The sequence below is a fragment of the Ambystoma mexicanum genome, chromosome 2p (genome assembly GCF_040938575.1).
Source record: "Ambystoma mexicanum isolate Mex_15411 chromosome 2p, UKY_AmexF1_1, whole genome shotgun sequence".
Lineage (NCBI taxonomy): Eukaryota > Metazoa > Chordata > Amphibia > Caudata > Ambystomatidae > Ambystoma > Ambystoma mexicanum.
The window spans coordinates 338,478,900-338,496,283 of record NC_090923.1 but is presented as its reverse complement, the minus strand read 5'-3'; the positions used below and the strand labels follow the sequence as shown (position 1 = coordinate 338,496,283).

At 44.1% G+C, this 17,384-nt stretch overlaps 1 protein-coding gene across 2 annotated transcripts in view; it reads left to right on the top strand.

The window, feature by feature from the left end:
* The window catches only part of IL17RD (interleukin 17 receptor D), a 347,672-nt gene that overhangs the window by 223,627 nt on the left and 106,661 nt on the right, over positions 1 to 17,384 (top strand). For both annotated transcript variants that reach the window (XM_069643672.1, XM_069643673.1), the window contains exon 4: positions 5,166 to 5,284. In XM_069643672.1, coding sequence (XP_069499773.1) covers positions 5,166 to 5,284 — 119 coding nt within the window. The remainder of the gene's footprint in view (positions 1 to 5,165; positions 5,285 to 17,384) is intronic.

The following is a 17,384-nucleotide window of genomic DNA, read 5'->3' as shown; positions in this document are numbered from 1 at the left end:
AGAAGGACTTTCAAATACAAAACACGGAACATATAAAGTGCAAATACACATCACTTACAATACATTTTTAAAAAGCATGACACAAAGACACAATAAGTTGAACAATAACATATGGATCCAAATCATTTCTGCAAATTTCAAAATCCCAACATGTTTCTGTCCCTAGCACAAAGTTGTTTGGATGTTCATCGGGGATGTCCTCTCTATCTAACGAATTTCTTATTCTTGTATCCTGGGTGAGGTTTACATAACACTTTCTAAACTCTTGCAGTTCACGAATAAACAATACAAGGAATTCGGAAGAGAAAAGAAAATATGTCACCAATCTATTTATCAATACTATTCATCTTTAAACTACAATGATTACAACAAATGTTTCACCATTGTATTAGTCTGTGAACACACAAACATAATTCATAGGGGTACCTGCTCGTTATGCATGGTAAATGCCCTTGCAGTTGTAGAAAAAAATCCAGTCCTGCTAGTTGGAGACCATTAATTAAAGCCACCAATTCACCTGCGAGTATCACTGTATCAAACATAAAAAACTCATAAGGAAACTGATCAGTCATATATCCATTAGGAAAAAAAGCAATTCCAAGATACCACGTTCCAGGATCCAAATAATCTATGGTAAGGGGAGAAAGTAAATATCATCCCTCTCCTATCTGTTCTTGACACTACGGATATCTCTGTCCTCCACAAAAAATCCAATAATGGAAATCGCATTTATCAAACAAAACCGCAAGGCTTTGTACTCTATAGAGAACGGGAGAAAAGAGAGAAAAAAAGAGAACCCTAATCGTCACTTGAGAACCTGCTGATCAATTCCATCTCAACCTCCATCACTTTAGGTGTTTCTATAATGTATGCCACAGTGACCATCACCTACTAATCATTCACGGCGACTCATACCATCCCTGTTATTTTACATGATATATCTATCTAGCATATACTGGGCTACCCCGTGCGTCGCTTTATCTGATCGCACCCTCAATGCACATAAAGCGAAGACTAGTTGCTTCCGTGTGTTCTTACTTGAAGCACCCGCAAGTCCGAATCAAACTCGCAAAGCACCAATGGATCACTCATACAGTACGAAACACTCGTGTGGCAAAATCACACGCAATCGATTCAATGTTTTAAATTTGCCCTTTGGATAGTTTGTGAAATTAAAAAGAAATAGCAGTTTGAAGGAGCATTATGAGAACAGTGCAAATCTACTTAATGTGCTGGAGCGAGGTTATCCAATGAAACCTGTCAAGGAATAGGCCAAACAGGCTTATAACAATAATAGAGAGGCTCTCCTGGAACATGTACATCTCAAAGAAAGAAAAAAGACAGGGCCAGTATTTGAATAATTTTTTAAATTTGTCATACAAGATCAAAGCGGTGGTTGCAAAAACTTGAAAAAAGTGTGTAATCAGGAGAAACCTGCACCACAGGTTGCTTATAACAGAAGTCAGAATTTGAGGAACATAGTCAGGAATGATATCAGATAAACATTTACTGAGGCACGACAAACTACTATATGGGGTTTGGCGCCGGTGGTTGGCCATTTCCTTTGTGGTCAATGTGTGATGTGCAGATACACAAGGAAAACTAATGAGGTAGACGTGCTGCAGACAATGTTTTTTGAAAGAATTGAGACATTGCAACAGTGAACATTTTGTGTATGATCATTTGCCCATGTGGACTACATTATATAGGAAAGACAAACAGAAGGTGCAAGATCAGATTGAGCAACGCAGTTGCATCAAAAGCAAAATTATACAGGCACCTAATGTGAAACATTTCATTGAGATGGGCCAAAGCCAAGAGGATTTTACCTGGCTTATGCTTAAGAAGATCCATGGTTCCAATAAGGAAGATACCAATCGTAAGCTTTTAAATTTCAAACAAAAAATGATTTTCCAAATCCAACGCCATTTAATTGGTTTAAATGAGGAGGTGGAATGGTACAATGTTAAGTCCATCTAGTTGTACTTTTACTTTCTCCATACAGGCTACGATGCATCTGGGATGGCATGGTTGATTTTGGTAAGTATTTCTAAAACCCTGAGGTTAAGAAATTTGTGGGCAAAGAAAAATGTTCATGCCTACGATTTGGTGTCCAACTATGAAACTGATGTTTGAATTTGTACAGTGGCAAACAAGTTTTGTTACTTTATTTTGTCTTCCACATTGATGGAGCGGCTTTAGTGAATAAATGTGTCAAATAGGCAAAATGAATGTAACACTCTACTATCTTCATGGGTGCTGTATACAAGATACAACTATGTTAATGCATAACTTTGTTAGTCTTAATAACATAGGTCCATATTGAAATGAATCACCAAAGCGAACTGTCTAAATCTGAACATTTACTGGTGGTGCACGGTTACATTTTTGGGTCTTGTTTGGATAAAGGAGTAGCATTATTTAAATGTTAGACCTGGCTGAGTAGTATTAGGTTGTTAAAGATGGCCGCTGGTTTAGATGGATAGGAGAAGTAGTCCATCTATTTCTGCAATGAGATGTGGATGCTACAAAAAAAGACCATGTATACAGTCTGAAGCACTGGGTCACATTGCAGGACTAGCGCGGTGACGTCCTATGGTCTCAATTTAGGGGTGAGATGGTTATCTTGTGCATTTTTTATTTTTTTATTTTTTTTTAAATGGAGGCAACATGTGTTGTACATTAATATACAATGATTGAGATGCTTCAAGTGTGACCGTATCAATTTAAACAACATTGAATCGGTTGCGTGTGATTTTGCCAAACGTGTTTCGCACTGTATGTGAGACCCGTTGGTGCTTTGTGAGTTTGATTCGGACTATCGGGTGGTTAAGTGAAAACACGTGGGAGAAACTAGTCTTCGCTTTATGTTCCTTTTGAAGGTGCGATCAGATAAAGCGATGCACCGGCTAGGCCAGTGAGTTGGATTTGTTTATTTTCTCCCGTTTTCTATAGAGTATGAAGCCTAACGCTTTTGTTTGATCAAAGTGATTTCCATTATTGGATTTTTGTGGAGGACAGCAATATCTGCAGTGTCAATAATAGGTAGGAGAGGGATGATATTTAATTTCTCCTCTGACCGTAGACTCTTTGGGTCCTGGAACATCGTATCTTGGAATTGCCTTTTTTCCTAATGAATATGACTGATCAGTTTCCTTATGTGTTTTTGATGTTTGAAACAATGATCCTCAGAGGTCAATTGGTGGCTTTAATGAATTAATGGTCCCCAACTAACAGGACTGTGACATTTTTCTACAACTACAAACGCATTTACCATGCATAACAAGCGGGTACCCCTATGAATCGTGTGTGTTCACTGACTTATACAATGGTGAAACATATTTGTTTTGATCGTTGTAGTTTGAAGATGAATTAATAGTATTGGTGAATAGATTGGTCACATATTTTCTTTTCTCTTCCGAATTCCTTAAGTGTTATTCGCGAACTGCACAAGTTTAGAAAGTGTTTTTATGTAGACCTCACCCAGGGTACAAGAATCAGAAATTAATTGCAGATACACAGAGGACATCCCCTGATGAATGTCCAACTGACTTGGTGCTAGGGACAGAAAAATGTTGGGATTTTGAAATGTTGACACATTGGATCCAGATGTTATGTCTTTGTGTCATGCTCTTTAAAAATGTAAGTGATGTGTATTTGCACTTCTGTGTTTTGTATTAGGAAGTAATTCTGTGGTTATTAATGAATGTTTTAGAATCGAGAGTGTTTGTACATGGTATTTGATGAAATACATTTGAATGAGAATTTATTAATGAGTGCATTGTTTCAGGACTAGACAGTAATATGGATGAAGTGTCTCCTCATGAAAAATGTTATAACATTTGTTCTTTCCTGTCTCTTCTCTGTGTTTATACAAATATAATTGCTGCCACCAGCTTGTCCTTAGGCACATATACAAGTAACCAAAAATCTCATGTGTAAAAGACTAGGGTGATAAAGTGTCCACACTCCATTGGAAGATGTTGTCTGCACTGTTAAAGTTACCTAAAAGGTAAAAAGACAAAAGGGAAACCTAGTTCCCCAGTACTGATAGTCTGAAGGACTGATTAGTTTCCCCATAACAAAATGCCAGGGTAGTGACTGTGACAGGGTCAAAAGCAAAACGTTTGGGGGTCCATAGAAATATGGAGGGAAATGTACCAAGGGAGACATCTTTCCTAACACGCACCCTAAACGAAATGAGAAGCAGCTGATGGGCAAAAAGAACCCCTGAAAGCAGTAAGGATTCAGATAAAAAGCAGATCTGCCGTAGGATTCTGTTGAAGTCGATGGAGGAATGTTGCAAAAAGAAAAACTGTCCTTGCAGATGCCCCGAGCTCCGGTTTGGTTCATTTGTGTAATTATGAACTGTTTGCATTGGTGAGCTGTCCATATATTCTTTTTTCTTTCAGCCAGTCAGAGCACAGTGAGCTAAGCGCTTGCCCTTGATATCAGTGCGCAGCCTGCTGTGGCAGGTTTGAATCCAGGCAGGGTCAACTCAGCCTTTCATCTTTCCAGAGGTCGATAAATTGAGTACCACTCTGTGGGGAAAATGTCTTCTGTTATTTCAGCGCTCTGAGACCTGTGGGTGTGTAGTGCTATATAAGAAATAACTATTATTAACAATATTCTGTGATCTGAAATTTCTGGTTACTAGCATCTTGGTGGCACACATGTTTTGAACCCCAGGGATCCTTCTGCGTCAACCATTTGCAGAGGCGTTGCTAGGGGTTTGGGGCACAAGGGAGCTATAGCCCCAGGTCTTTTGGTTGTAGCCCCAGATAGAAGCTCCGGGGCTACAAACAAAAGGCTACCTAGCCCCGGGTTCCAACATTATTGTAGCCCCAAATCCTTTCCAGACATAGCAGCACCCCTGACCATTTGTAATGAGTTGGTGGTTGATTCCAAGCCATGGGCGTGTGTAGGTTAATGTGGATGTGGCATCCAGAAATGAGAAAAAAAATAAGTGGTCCTGGAGCTGTTACTAAAGAAGTAAATCTACATATTGAAAACGTTGGCTGGAGTGCCACTGACTGACCGCGGTGAAGGCTGATGTTAACCTGGTTTGCTAGAACTTTGTCCTGTGGACATACTGAAATGTCATTACGCAAGAAGAGAAAGCTATGTGCATTTTCCGTAACTTGCATTGCTTTTTCTTTTTTTAGGTATGGAATTCCTGAAGGGGTTTCGTGTGATACTGGAGGAGCTGAAATCTGAGGGAAGACTTTGCCAGCAGATGGCTTTGAAAGATCCAAAGCAGCTCAATGCCAGCTTTCATAAATCTGTAAGTAGGCTGATGCTGTGTTCTGTTAATGGGGTCAGAGGGTACATTGGCCAGTCTGGCAACAACAGTGAAGTTCAAACTTCAAGAATAAAGTATTCCTAAAGTGGAAACTGGGACAGAGTATCCATGTAGTACAGTTCCTTGTATACAGATAAAAACAGAAGTCTCTTCGAACAACCAATATCTCAAACAGAAGTATAGATGTGTTTTGCGACTTCCATGTCTTCACTTGCCATACTCAAATTGTTGAGATACCTATTACACAAGTGTTGTGAAGGATGACGCTTTTGTGGTACTTTAATAATTGTGTTTTCCTATTCTGCCGAGATCTCGCACGACTCCCGCATTCTAGCAGTGTCTTGCACCTTCTATGGGCATTCTAACCTAACACAGGAAGTTAGTTATTTATGCTCAAGAACCCCGTCTTTTGAAATAACATGAGAACCAGCGAATACTTTTCTTATGGCATTTATTCCTAGCTAAACATTTTCCCTAAAAGCACCAAGTCGATGCGTGTCTGCATTTTGATTCTGTGTGTACACGAGCGTTACTGTGGTGGTCAGTTTAGCCGCTTTGCTGCGCCTTTGCCATACATTCTATGGAAGCTTCACTGGCTTTGGGCAATACAATGATCGTGCATCAGTAGGGTTTATATAGCTATTGTTACAGTGTAGAAAAAATATATTGCTCACCAGCATTCTGCATTTTCATATTCTATATAATCTTGTAGTAGACTAGGAGTGACTGAAGTCCTGTAAATGTCCCATTCGCATATTCAAGCATGTCTACACCCGGTGTATTCTACTGTAGGTGGACTTCTGTATATTCTGGGCACCCACCCCCACCCTAATCTATGAAACTGATTAAACGGATCAGTACACCCTCAAGAATGTTGCCAGCTGGGTCAAGTAAAGATAACCTGTCAAGATTGCCATTCAGTATGGTGTATGTGGCACCTTTCTTTTATTACGTTATTGGGTCTTTTGTAGCACAATTGAATGCATTTTCATGGCCTTTTTAGTGCCTTTTTTATTGCAAGAGATGGCTTGGAAGTTTGGTGTGTGTGTGTGTGTGTGTGTGTGTTCGTGTGTGTGTTCGTGTGTGTGTGTGTGTGTGTGTGTGTGTTCGTTCGTTCTGAAATCTGGCATGGAGGTACCCTGTGTGTATGATTTGGTGTATGAATTGAGTTAATGTCTGGTTCAAGCATAAGCACTGTAAGGTTTTGGCCAAGCGTGATTGACAGAATATTTGTGTTATGGCTGTGGGACGTTTGAAGGTTAGCTGTTAGTATTGGCCTTGGGGAGAGTTGATGCCACATGGTGTCTTCAATCGATCTGTCAGTGGTTTGCGCTGATGTGAAGAGGGATGGGGAAGTTTACCGCCTCCTCCACCCTACTATAAAATACACAACGCGGAAGGCGGCCAGGAAACACAGCGATCGCCCATTCTATTTCAGACTGATTCCCAGTGGTCCGATGATTGACAAGTATGTCGAGAGGTACCCTCTCAGCCAGCCCTACAGGCCAGGTGTGGTACAAATTTACCCGAGAAAGGACGAGGAGCCCCAGGCTGCAACTAAACACCTCTCAATTGACAGTATTGATTAAAGCGCCAAGAAGCCATGTTGCTGACGTCAATAGACACCACGACAAAGCAGCGTTCGATATGAAGCACACGTGCCATCCGCACTTAAGGACACAAACATGCCCTCAAATACACGAACAGCACAAGCGTACAGTTCTATAGTTAGAGGACAGATACATATACATACTGGCATTGCTTTTATTGCCAAGTCCACAAGATATGGATGACATTCCATTCCCTGAATGACCGTAGCACCAGCTGCAATAAATGCGAGTAATTCCTCATAATTCAGAGGTGCACTGCTCCAAATCATGGACTCCGAACACGTGACCAGGCCGGCGCAGACAATGGACAGCAACCAGCACTGGGAAAGGGAGCCAATCTCACGCCACCAGACAGAGGACCGCAAGAAGAATGTTACAATGTGAGACAAGTGTTGCACGGAGCAAACAAGCACTCTCATAGACTAAGGTGGTACATAAAAGTTGCAATGCATTCTTATTACCTTGAAAAGGTACACCAAGAGCTGAGAACCATTGCGGATCCCAGGCCTGGGGTACGTCTGCTCTAGCCAATCACAGCTTAGTGTCCTAGGTGGGGTAGCAATGGACAAGAACCAATGGTAAGACCCTTACACTACAACATTGTTATAGATAATGACTTGGTAATGGGCCAGACCAGCCACCTGAGATGCGAGAGCCAGTAGACTAACATGTATAGTGTCCACTATAGATGGCCTATTACTCTGTACCCCATCCAGTGGTCCAATAGGTTTTCTGGAGAAGGGCCCAGGTTGTAGCATCACTTTGATGTCGTTAGGGTCCAAAACTGTCCTGCGAGCCAGGAGAAGTTGAGATGTCCATGGATTTCTTCTGTCGCTGTGCTGATTCCTGTTGGTTTTGTTTGTAATAAACTGCAGTTTGAACTTGCCGTTGACCGTGTCCTCAGTTTGTCCTTTGGAAGGTGTTGGGCCTTCCGAGAGTCCGCAAACTCCTACTGGCCCTCTGGCATACCTGGGAGTTTGTCCCAACAGATGTTCCTGCAGGTGTGTTTATTTTTATCTTCAACCTAAAGATGGATTAGTCTGTGTTGGTTAGACTGGATGTTAGGTTATTTAGATTTAGTTTGAAACGCCACCTCACTTTCTACCTGTGGCACTCTTCAGGGCTGTATCCTATCTTCAACATCTACCTGGCCCCTCTGGTCCACCTGATCTCCACTTTCTCCCCTCCTTTCCATTGTTGCGCAGATGGAACACAGCTCTTTCAAGCTGCCTTCCTCTACCTCCCCCTCCCTCCTACTTGACTGCTATTCAGGCATGGTGCTCTGCCAGTGATGTCTGCCTTAATGCCAGTAAGACAGATATCCTTCTCATTGGGACACCTGCTCATAGTTTCCCCATCACTCATTGGTCAGACTTCCTGGATCCTCTCCCCTCACCCACTTGAACATCTTTGACTCCTCTGTTTCTCCACACATCATGTACCTTGCCAAGAAGTCCAATAATCGGTTGCATCGCCTCAGGGGTATTCTACCTTTCCTCACCTTCACCCAGAAGCTCAACATCTCCAGATCCCTGGTTCTCTCTAGGCTAGACTACTGCAACTGTCTCTTCCTCAATCTGTCTTTTTCCCCCCTTTGCCCCTTCATCTAATCTAGAATAGGACTGCAAGACTTATCCTCCTCATGCCCAGGGACTGCATCTTTCCAGCCATAAAATCTCTCCACTGGCTCCCGGTGACTGCAAGGATCAAATTCAGGACCCTTTGTATCATCCACAAGGCTGTCCGAGGCTTGGGACATCTTTACATCCAGCTGTCCCTCCCTAAATACCTCCCGGCTAGAGCTCTGTCTTCTGGCTTCAACTCTATGCATGTCACATTTCTCCAAGCATAGAGTGGGAGGTAGATTCCTTTCCTCTGCTGACTCCTCCCTATGGAACGGCCTCTCCCCCACCCCCTCCGACTTGAGCTGGATCTTCTTAAGTTCCGGAAACTTCTCAAGACTTTACTTTTCTCCTCTTCCTTCCCTCTCCCTGCTTACTCTCCATCTGCGACTGGGGCCTGGTTCCTTCAGTCATACAGGGACCAGATCACCCCCTACCAGTCTCCCCAGCATCCTTACCAGCACTTGCCCTCAGGCTCATTTTCCCAGACTAGCCCATCCTGGTCCTTTCAGTCCACTGCACTCATCCTCCCTTACCCCCATCTTGACCTGCCCAGCACTTGTCAGCCCCCACCCTTCTAGGTACCCCACTCCTGCACTTCTCCCTCTGCCCCTCCCCTCTTGCACTTACCACCTTGTCATGAACTTGCACGGTAGGATTGTCAAAAGGCAAATATATCCCCCCCCCCCAACACGTCCCCATCTTGTCTTGTGGCACTTTTAAACACCTGTGTATAGACGCCATACAAATTTCCAATAAATAAACTGGAGCATCCATCCATTGGCTTAGTCTCAGATATGGCAGAATTACATTTTTGGCATTCTCTGGACCCTGTTTTGGACACCTAAACACTTTTGCTTTTGGTTTATTAACTTGCTTGGTTGTATGGTTTTATTTTTGTGATCAAAATGACTTCTACTGACGTTCCCGGCCTAACCTGCCAGTACTGCTGTTGGAGGAGTTTTCGTAAAAGTCCACTTGGAGGTAAAACTCTATAAAACTATCCCTTGGTACAGGTCCCCAACTCTTAGTATAAGTCTGTACTACCCGACAAATTGGTAGAATGGCAGAGCAGCCAGGCTTATCTTTTGAGGAGGATGTGAACTGTAGGTAAGTACAATGAACCCAGTCAATACAATAGTCCAAATAAACTCTTACACACTGGAAGTTATATTAAAATATACATGTATTCTTATATACACAAGGCAAGGTAGATAAATACTTATTTAGACTAACCAACACACACTACCTTTCATAGGTGACTGCTTCAATAGTAGTTGCTCACGATTGCAATTGTTACAGAAAATGACAGTTCTACCGTATTACAGTAGTGCCGCGCACTTGCATTTGTTAGAGAAATGGCTGTTGCTTTCATTCACCAAAGTCACTTCAGACAAAGGGCCTCATTACGACCCAGGCGGTAAGTTACCGCCTGGGTCGTACCTTTACCACCATGGCGTAAACTATGTTTACGCCATGGTGATTGGTGGACTTACCGCCCCATTCCGAGGTGAGTGGGGCGGTAAGTCCCCATTAACCCATTTACCCTTCCCCATTCCCATTTTTGCCCCATAGGGCATAATGGGAGTGGGGAAGGCGTTAATTACGCCACCGTAAATTACGGTGGCGTAATTAACAACAAGGTCCCTTAGCGCCATGGATTTTAACACCTGCTAAAAGCAGGTGTTAAAACCTCCATGGCGCTAAGGGACCTCGGAATCAGGCGGTAAGGGTCGGCGCTGTTTACGCCGCCGTAAACCCCTTACCGCCTGGGTCCTAATGAGGCCCAAAGTCTGTAGGAAGGAAAAGGAGGGTTATTCTGCATTTTAGCAGTCATTTACTTTCTGATAACACCTTTCAAGGCTTCTAATGCTTTGATAGTCCAATCCCTAATTATCCAAGAGTTCATCAAAGTCTGTGTAGGACTGCAACAAAACTCTTCTGCAGAAGTAGAAAAGACAAATTTCCTCAGGATATTTAGTCACTTAAATAAAATGCCTTGGTGAGATGACACAATTTCTAGGGGCCCTTCAGAACACGCCCTAACAGAGCATAAGCTGTTAGACTTGGGCCAGTGGTATGTATGGGTGGACACCTAAACAACTTGTAACGCACTCGGGTCACCCTGAAGCGACTATTTGGCTTGAGGTATGTACCTTAGGTTGGTTGCTAAAAATGCAGCTGGATTTTGTCCTGTGCAGGAGCGACAGATCCAGTCTCCCGATTACTTGGTCTGGTAATGGAAGGACTGAATGGGATGTCACAGCAGCAGTCGCGAGAGAGGACCCTCGGCAAGGATTTCTTCAGTCTCATGTCTGTCTGCGGTTTTGGCACCTTTTTATCAGCTACAACAATGAACGGTTATTGTCCATGGACTGCAGAATCTAGTAAGATTGACCGTACAATAAGCACTCATCGAAGTCCCCTCGCCAGAGTGCAGTTTTTCAAAATCGAAGAAGATCGACTGGGCAAATGCCATCCTTTGTTGGTGGTGCTGGGAAAATAGCACCATAATCGCAGGCTGACCAAGGAGACTGAAGCAATCTGTGCCAAGGTTCCTCTCTCGAGACTGCTTCCAAGACATCCCATTCAGTTCTTCCTTTATTCACCAGACCGAGGAATCGAGAGACCGGGTCCGTCACAACTGCACAGAGAATCCAGCTACAAACATTTCTTCTAACCGAAGGTACTGTGGGGTGGGGGCAAAGATATAACTTACCTTGAATCAAAAGGTCGCTCCTGAGTGACTGGATTGCGTGAAGAGGTGTCCACGCTACCTCTGACCCAGGCTTGCCAGTCTGTCTCTCTTTAGGAAGTCCTGTTGAATTGCAAAGTAACATATCCTAAAGACTAAAAGTATCCTGAGGAACCTTTGCTGCTCTGCTGCTGCTTAAGACTTTGAATCCATTCCTACACTGACTTTTTTGTATAGTTAGGGATTGGACTTTGAAAGTGTGTATTTGCCCGAAAAGTGTCAAGAACGTTAGGCTCTGCTGCTGTGTGATTAACCAACCTTTTGCTTCCTAAAAGACTTTCTTATGTGGTTTTGCTAACTAAATACAATTACCATCGAGCTTTGTCTTAAAGCAGGTGTGCGGTAGTACCGATAATATGGTAGAACTGTCAGTAGTGTCAAACTGTATAACAGTTGTGCTTCGAGCAACTACCAATGAAGCAATGTCCTTTGAAAAGTGTTATTTATAATTTATAATTCCTGTGTGTTGGATAAGTGAACTAAGTATTTATCTACCTCCCTTGTGTAAATATAATGTATTTATTAATATAACATTTTGTGTACATTTCTCTTTGGACTACTGTACTTACTGGGTTCAGAGTACTTACTTACAGCTCACAACTTCCTCCTGTGATGAGCCTGACTGCTCTGCCACTCTAGGTTCTTTGAGTACTATCGACGGGGACCTTTATGCCAAGGGATAGTTTTATGAAGTCTTACCTCAATTGAACTTTAGGAAAACACCCCTAACAAGGTCCTAGACCTCACAAGGTTCAGTGGATTCAACCATGCAAAGATGTTGCATTGCAGATGGGTCAGAGGTCCGTCTGGTGTTCACGGTATGCAGCCCTGGAAGGTCACAACACCTCAGGGGATGGCTCTTTCTGCAGTTCGTCTTGGGGCAGGTTTGTCCTACCAGCCAAAGGGAAGGAGTCGTCCTCTTCGGAGCTCCTCAGCCTATAGGAAAACGAGGTCAGGACAGCAGTGGCTGCTTCACGGTTGCTGGAAGGGTCTTCAGGCATCCCTGGTCATCTACAGCTTCAGATCTTTTGTTCCAGTGGTCGACTTGCCTTCTGCTTCAGGAACCTCACCTTTTATTCGGATTTCCCATTTACTCCTCTGCAAACTCTGAGCAGTTTACAGAAAGGGGTGGGTGGCTGTCCATTCAGGACAGCCAACCGCCCAGTGGGAACTGGTTCCATTAAGGCACTGCGGCAGACAAAGAACAGTGGAGTGTTTAAACTTCTCCCCTGCTGCCTGCCTTCACAGACACATTGGAGCCTAGGTGGACTACACAAAGGGTTCCTGCCAAAGGCAAAACTCACATTCAGACCGACCCCCTCCCAGAATCAAGAAGGCCTAACAAAGGACAACCACACAAGAAATGGGGAAAAAAAAGGAGGAGCCACCATGTTAGAAAATAGCTGACCCTTTTGTGCATAACCGAGGCTGTGAACGCAGTCTGCTATTGAAAATGGCACAAACGTTGGTAGAACAGGTCTACTGCCACCAGCCATCACACTAGGGTTGTCACTGTGACCAAAAAGACACAGGAGCAGAGATGAGGGGGATACTAGGTCTCCCTTTTAGCACTCCACGTGAGGTGGTGTGTGCTAATCTCGCTCAAGTTATTTAGGAAGCATACAAAGTATCCCTCTATCCTTAAGAATAGAAGTTCTTGGGGATAGTCAAATAATATCAAAGGAGAACCCAAAGGGTTCCCGGCAACACTGCAGATAGGGTGCTGTGTGCTGTAAAAGCTAAACATAGATGCTTTTAAAGAGATATGAAGGAAAGTAGATTCCATAGTAAAGGTAGAACACCGAGAACAGAGTTCCAAAAGTCAGCACAAATAAGAATGAATGAGGGGGAAAAAGGCTCCGCTCATTCAGGATAGAAAGAAAATGGTCCAGCCGTTCAGCAAAAAGTGCTGGGGGTCTCACTAAGAGACGGGATTAAGCATAAAACTGATAAATCTTCCCAACAGCTGCAACACTACTTTTCCGGATGGGATGTCCTAGTAGCCCATCGGGGTCTCTTCCCCTTTTAGGCTCTATCCGGCAATGGCAGCAAATATGTTGGTTTTCCTCGCCTACCTGGCACTCTTCTTACATCGATGGTGCCCAACTCCCTTCATAAGTAGTTTGCCAATGCAGGGAACCTGCTGATACTTTTCTTTGACTTCATGCCTAGCCTGGGGTTATACTAGGTAAGGACATCGATGCCTTATGCATGTTCCTCTTCCTCATGGCCGGTCGCTTATGCTATCTTTTACCACTCGTGTAACAGTCTGCCACGATGCTAGACCTTCTTTCTACTGACGTGGCCCCAGCTCCCCTGCTGTGTGACACTCTTCTTTATTGTTCCTGTAACTAAAGGCCATACCCTACATGACTAAAATTACTTTGTACTACTAATGTAAAGCTGTGGCGGCTTGTAGCACTTCGTCTCTGCTCACTGTACATCTGTCTGCTTGGTGCATTCTCATATGCTTAATGGGCATTTTTATATACTCCGTTATGGGGTTTATTCTGACGCTCCTCACTCTTCAGACTCCTTTCTTAATGTTTGTACCACATTGGTATTTCTCTTCCACCACCCGCACCCCCCCCTGTAATTCATGTAACCATGTAACCTTTTTCCTCACTGTTTTTGTAACCATGTAACGTTTAACCTGTCAGTACTCTAGCATCTATATGCCTCAGGGCTTTGTGCGCTGCTATAAATGCAATAATAAATAAATATTGTTACTTGGGCCTAGTCCCATTTTCCCGCCAGGGTGATTCTATTTCCAGAAGTGTATGGTCTGGAGTACTGGGGACTGAATTTTAGTTTTGGTTCCACCAGGGATGCAGTCATGTGTACTGCTTTAGTAGCCCAATAAACCAATGTGGAAGCCATTGAGGTACTAAATATTCTTTGAGCCCTGCTTCACATAATTGTTTTTGGCCACCCCTTTGTCTGGGTGGACCATGAGGCAGGCCTGAAATATCTGCTTTGCTGAAGTGGACGTTGAACACAGAACTCGCAGCATCCTTTAGAGCATATTAAACCAGGTTTACTTGGTTTTCCACGCCAGACAGCACCAATACAATTAGTTGTATGGGTAATAAAGTGTCTTTGCTGCTTTTCTTTTTTTAAAAAACGTTTTTATTAACCATTGCTTACGAGATGCGGTACACCACAGTATTTTAAACATTTTGTTTGGGAACAAGTCCCCAGAAACAATAATACCTGTCAACGTGGAAACCATGGTGTAAATTCAACCAAACAACTTGTTCAACATCCCCTCTCTCCCTTCCCTCCCACCTAATGGGGCCGGTGGGAACAATGTCACACTCGTCTGGATCAAACGGATAAGGTAATGGGTGTCACGTGTCTTTCGGGCTGGCCAACAGGGTGTTAGGGGGTGCGTCCTGGAATTAGGATGTGTTAAGGGAGTGTGGGCCATGTGAACTTCAACCTTGTCTCTCTCTCCATGTGCCGAGGGTAGTACTCCATGAACTGCAGCCACTTGTGTCGATGCGTGCGTGTGATTCTAGTAAGCTAGCCGTGAGTCTTTCCATGTCGTTTATTTTGCGCAATTTGGTTAACCATTCACACCGCGTTGGTGGGTGGGCCCTTTTCCAGTGTAGCGTGATACATACTCTGGCTTTCAGTAAGAGATTTCTTTGCATGTGTGGGAGACGAGTGTATTCAAGCTAAATAGTACCAGTAATGGTGATAGGTCTCTGTTGGTGCCGTCTATGTCCCTTATCGATGCCTGAACTTCCTTCCAGTATGTTTGTGCGTACAGGCATGCCCACCATATAGCCAGTATATGCTTCCTTCTCTTGCAATTTCTCCAACTTAGGGGGCTGACGTTTGGGTACATCTTTGAGGGGTTAGATACAAAGAGGAGCCTAGCATTGTGCATTTTATATTGCATTTTTCAATAATATAGGACCATGTCGCTTCATAAATGGACTGCCAGACATTTGCGTCCTCCGGGAGTTGCGTCTCCGTTGACCACACTTTTTGGGTGTTCGGTGTTGAAATGTAGCCTCTAAGCAGGAGGGCTTTGTATAGAGCCATATAAGGCCTTACCTTTCGAGTGTGCAAATGTATTGGGGATCCAGCACTGCTCCATGAGGGCCCCAATCAATTGTGGAAATGTCAGGGAGTGGGAGGGAGGGGGGGAATGCCTGGGACCCCAAGGGCGGCTTCTAGTTCCAACTTGTGCTAGAGAGTACCCTCCTGGTGAGACCTGCCTCCATAGGAGGGTTGCAGTCTTAGTGATTCTATATTTGTATCCCTAATCGAGGGGGCGGGGGGCGCCATGTACAGCTTAAAGGTGATGGCCAGGATGTGACACCCTTCATGTTGCCTGTGGGTTTTCATACATGCGAGAGAGCAGAGTGCACGGGGTGGGATTGGAATCTGTGTGGCAGGTTCTTGTACGGGACCATTCAACATGGGTGACTGGTGCGAACAAGGCATTTTCCATCGCCACCCATTTGTTTTCATATATACAAGAGGCATGGTAAATGCAGTTCAAATGCATTGTTAAAGGTACAAAAATGTACATAGTAAGATTTGTGATACCATGGATGGATAGTTGGATATTGCTACGTTCCACAGGCCTTGCGTTAAGAGGTGCGTTTTTTACCGAGTACCCAAAAGGACTCTTGTGCTCTTAGTTGGACCGGAAGGGAGTTCCATTGCTTGCTAGCAATGGTAGGGAAGCTGCTGCCGCCCGGAACCCCTTAGCCCTTTTCGCACAGGTGATCCACCAGGATCCCATGTTGGGCGGCTTGGTACTCTGTAGTATTATTCATAAGAATACCAGAAGGTGTTTCGCGTTCAAACACTTGTGTATGAGCATGATATAAATAATCATATCAAGCCCATACCTCCCTCTCCTCTTGGCAGGATCAATGTATTATACGCAACTCTTGGCCTCTTTTCCACCCACAGAAATGTCAGTTCTTTGTATCTCCTCATGAAAGGTTGTCAACAGATTGAGGGGGAGCGCCTGGAACAGGAACAATAATCCAGACCGGACATTCATTTTTATTGTTGTGCAATGTTCTGCCCAGGATAGTGTCAGCCCTGACAATTTCTGGAGGTCTTGTTTTATGCTATCCCATAACAGGGGGTAGTTGCTCCCAAACATATCATTGTGTCTTGGCGTGATAAATATCCTGAGGTATTTTATGCTGGTAGTGTTTACCTTTAAGCCCTGTGTAGTGAGCGTTTCTACCGTGTGGGGGCAATGGGTTTGTTAGTGGCAACGCTATTGTCTTCATAAGATTAACTTTGAACCTGCATAGGGCTCTCTGCGATGCTATAACCTCAGAAAATGCGGGGACTGACATACCCTGGTGCGTGATTTATGTCAGGACACAATACGCGTATAGGGTTGGTTTGAATTCTGTCGGCACATGTTTATCCCCTGAATCTGTGCGGTGGCGCGGGTGGATGTTGCCAGAGGTTCTAGTGTTATGGCAAAGATTGGGGATGACAGTGGGCAACTCTGGCGAGTTCCCCGGGACAGGGAAACTGTGTGGACGCCAGTCCATTAACTACACCATTGGTCCTTCTATTTTGGTATTTTGCCAGTGCTCCGGTGAGCCACCTGGGGCTGATACCTGCTCTCCGTAGGGCCTGTTCCAGGAACTGCCACTCAACCCTATCGAAGGCCTTCTCTGCATCAACAGTGAATAGTATGGGGTATTTGGATGCTGTCCGCATTCCTGCCATTATTATCAGTGTCTTGCAGATGTTATAGGCACCCTGCCTGCCTCTGATAAACCCCACCTGGTCATTGTGGATTAGTTTAGGGAGCACCTGATTGAACCGCTCCGCTAAGACTCCTGCTTAGATCTTTGTGTCCACGTTTAGCAGTGAAATTGGCCTATGAGCCACAGCTTAGCTTATCCCTGCCCTCTTTTGCTAGGATTATGATCGGCGCTTGAGTAAAAGAGTCTGGTGTCCACCCACCATCGAACATGCAATTAAATAACGTTCACAGCAACAGGGACAGCAGGGGACCATGCTATTTATAAAAGACTGGAGTGTAGCGGTCCTGCCCTGTAGCTGCGCCCGGCTTCACTTTGGCAATAACCCTGATGACC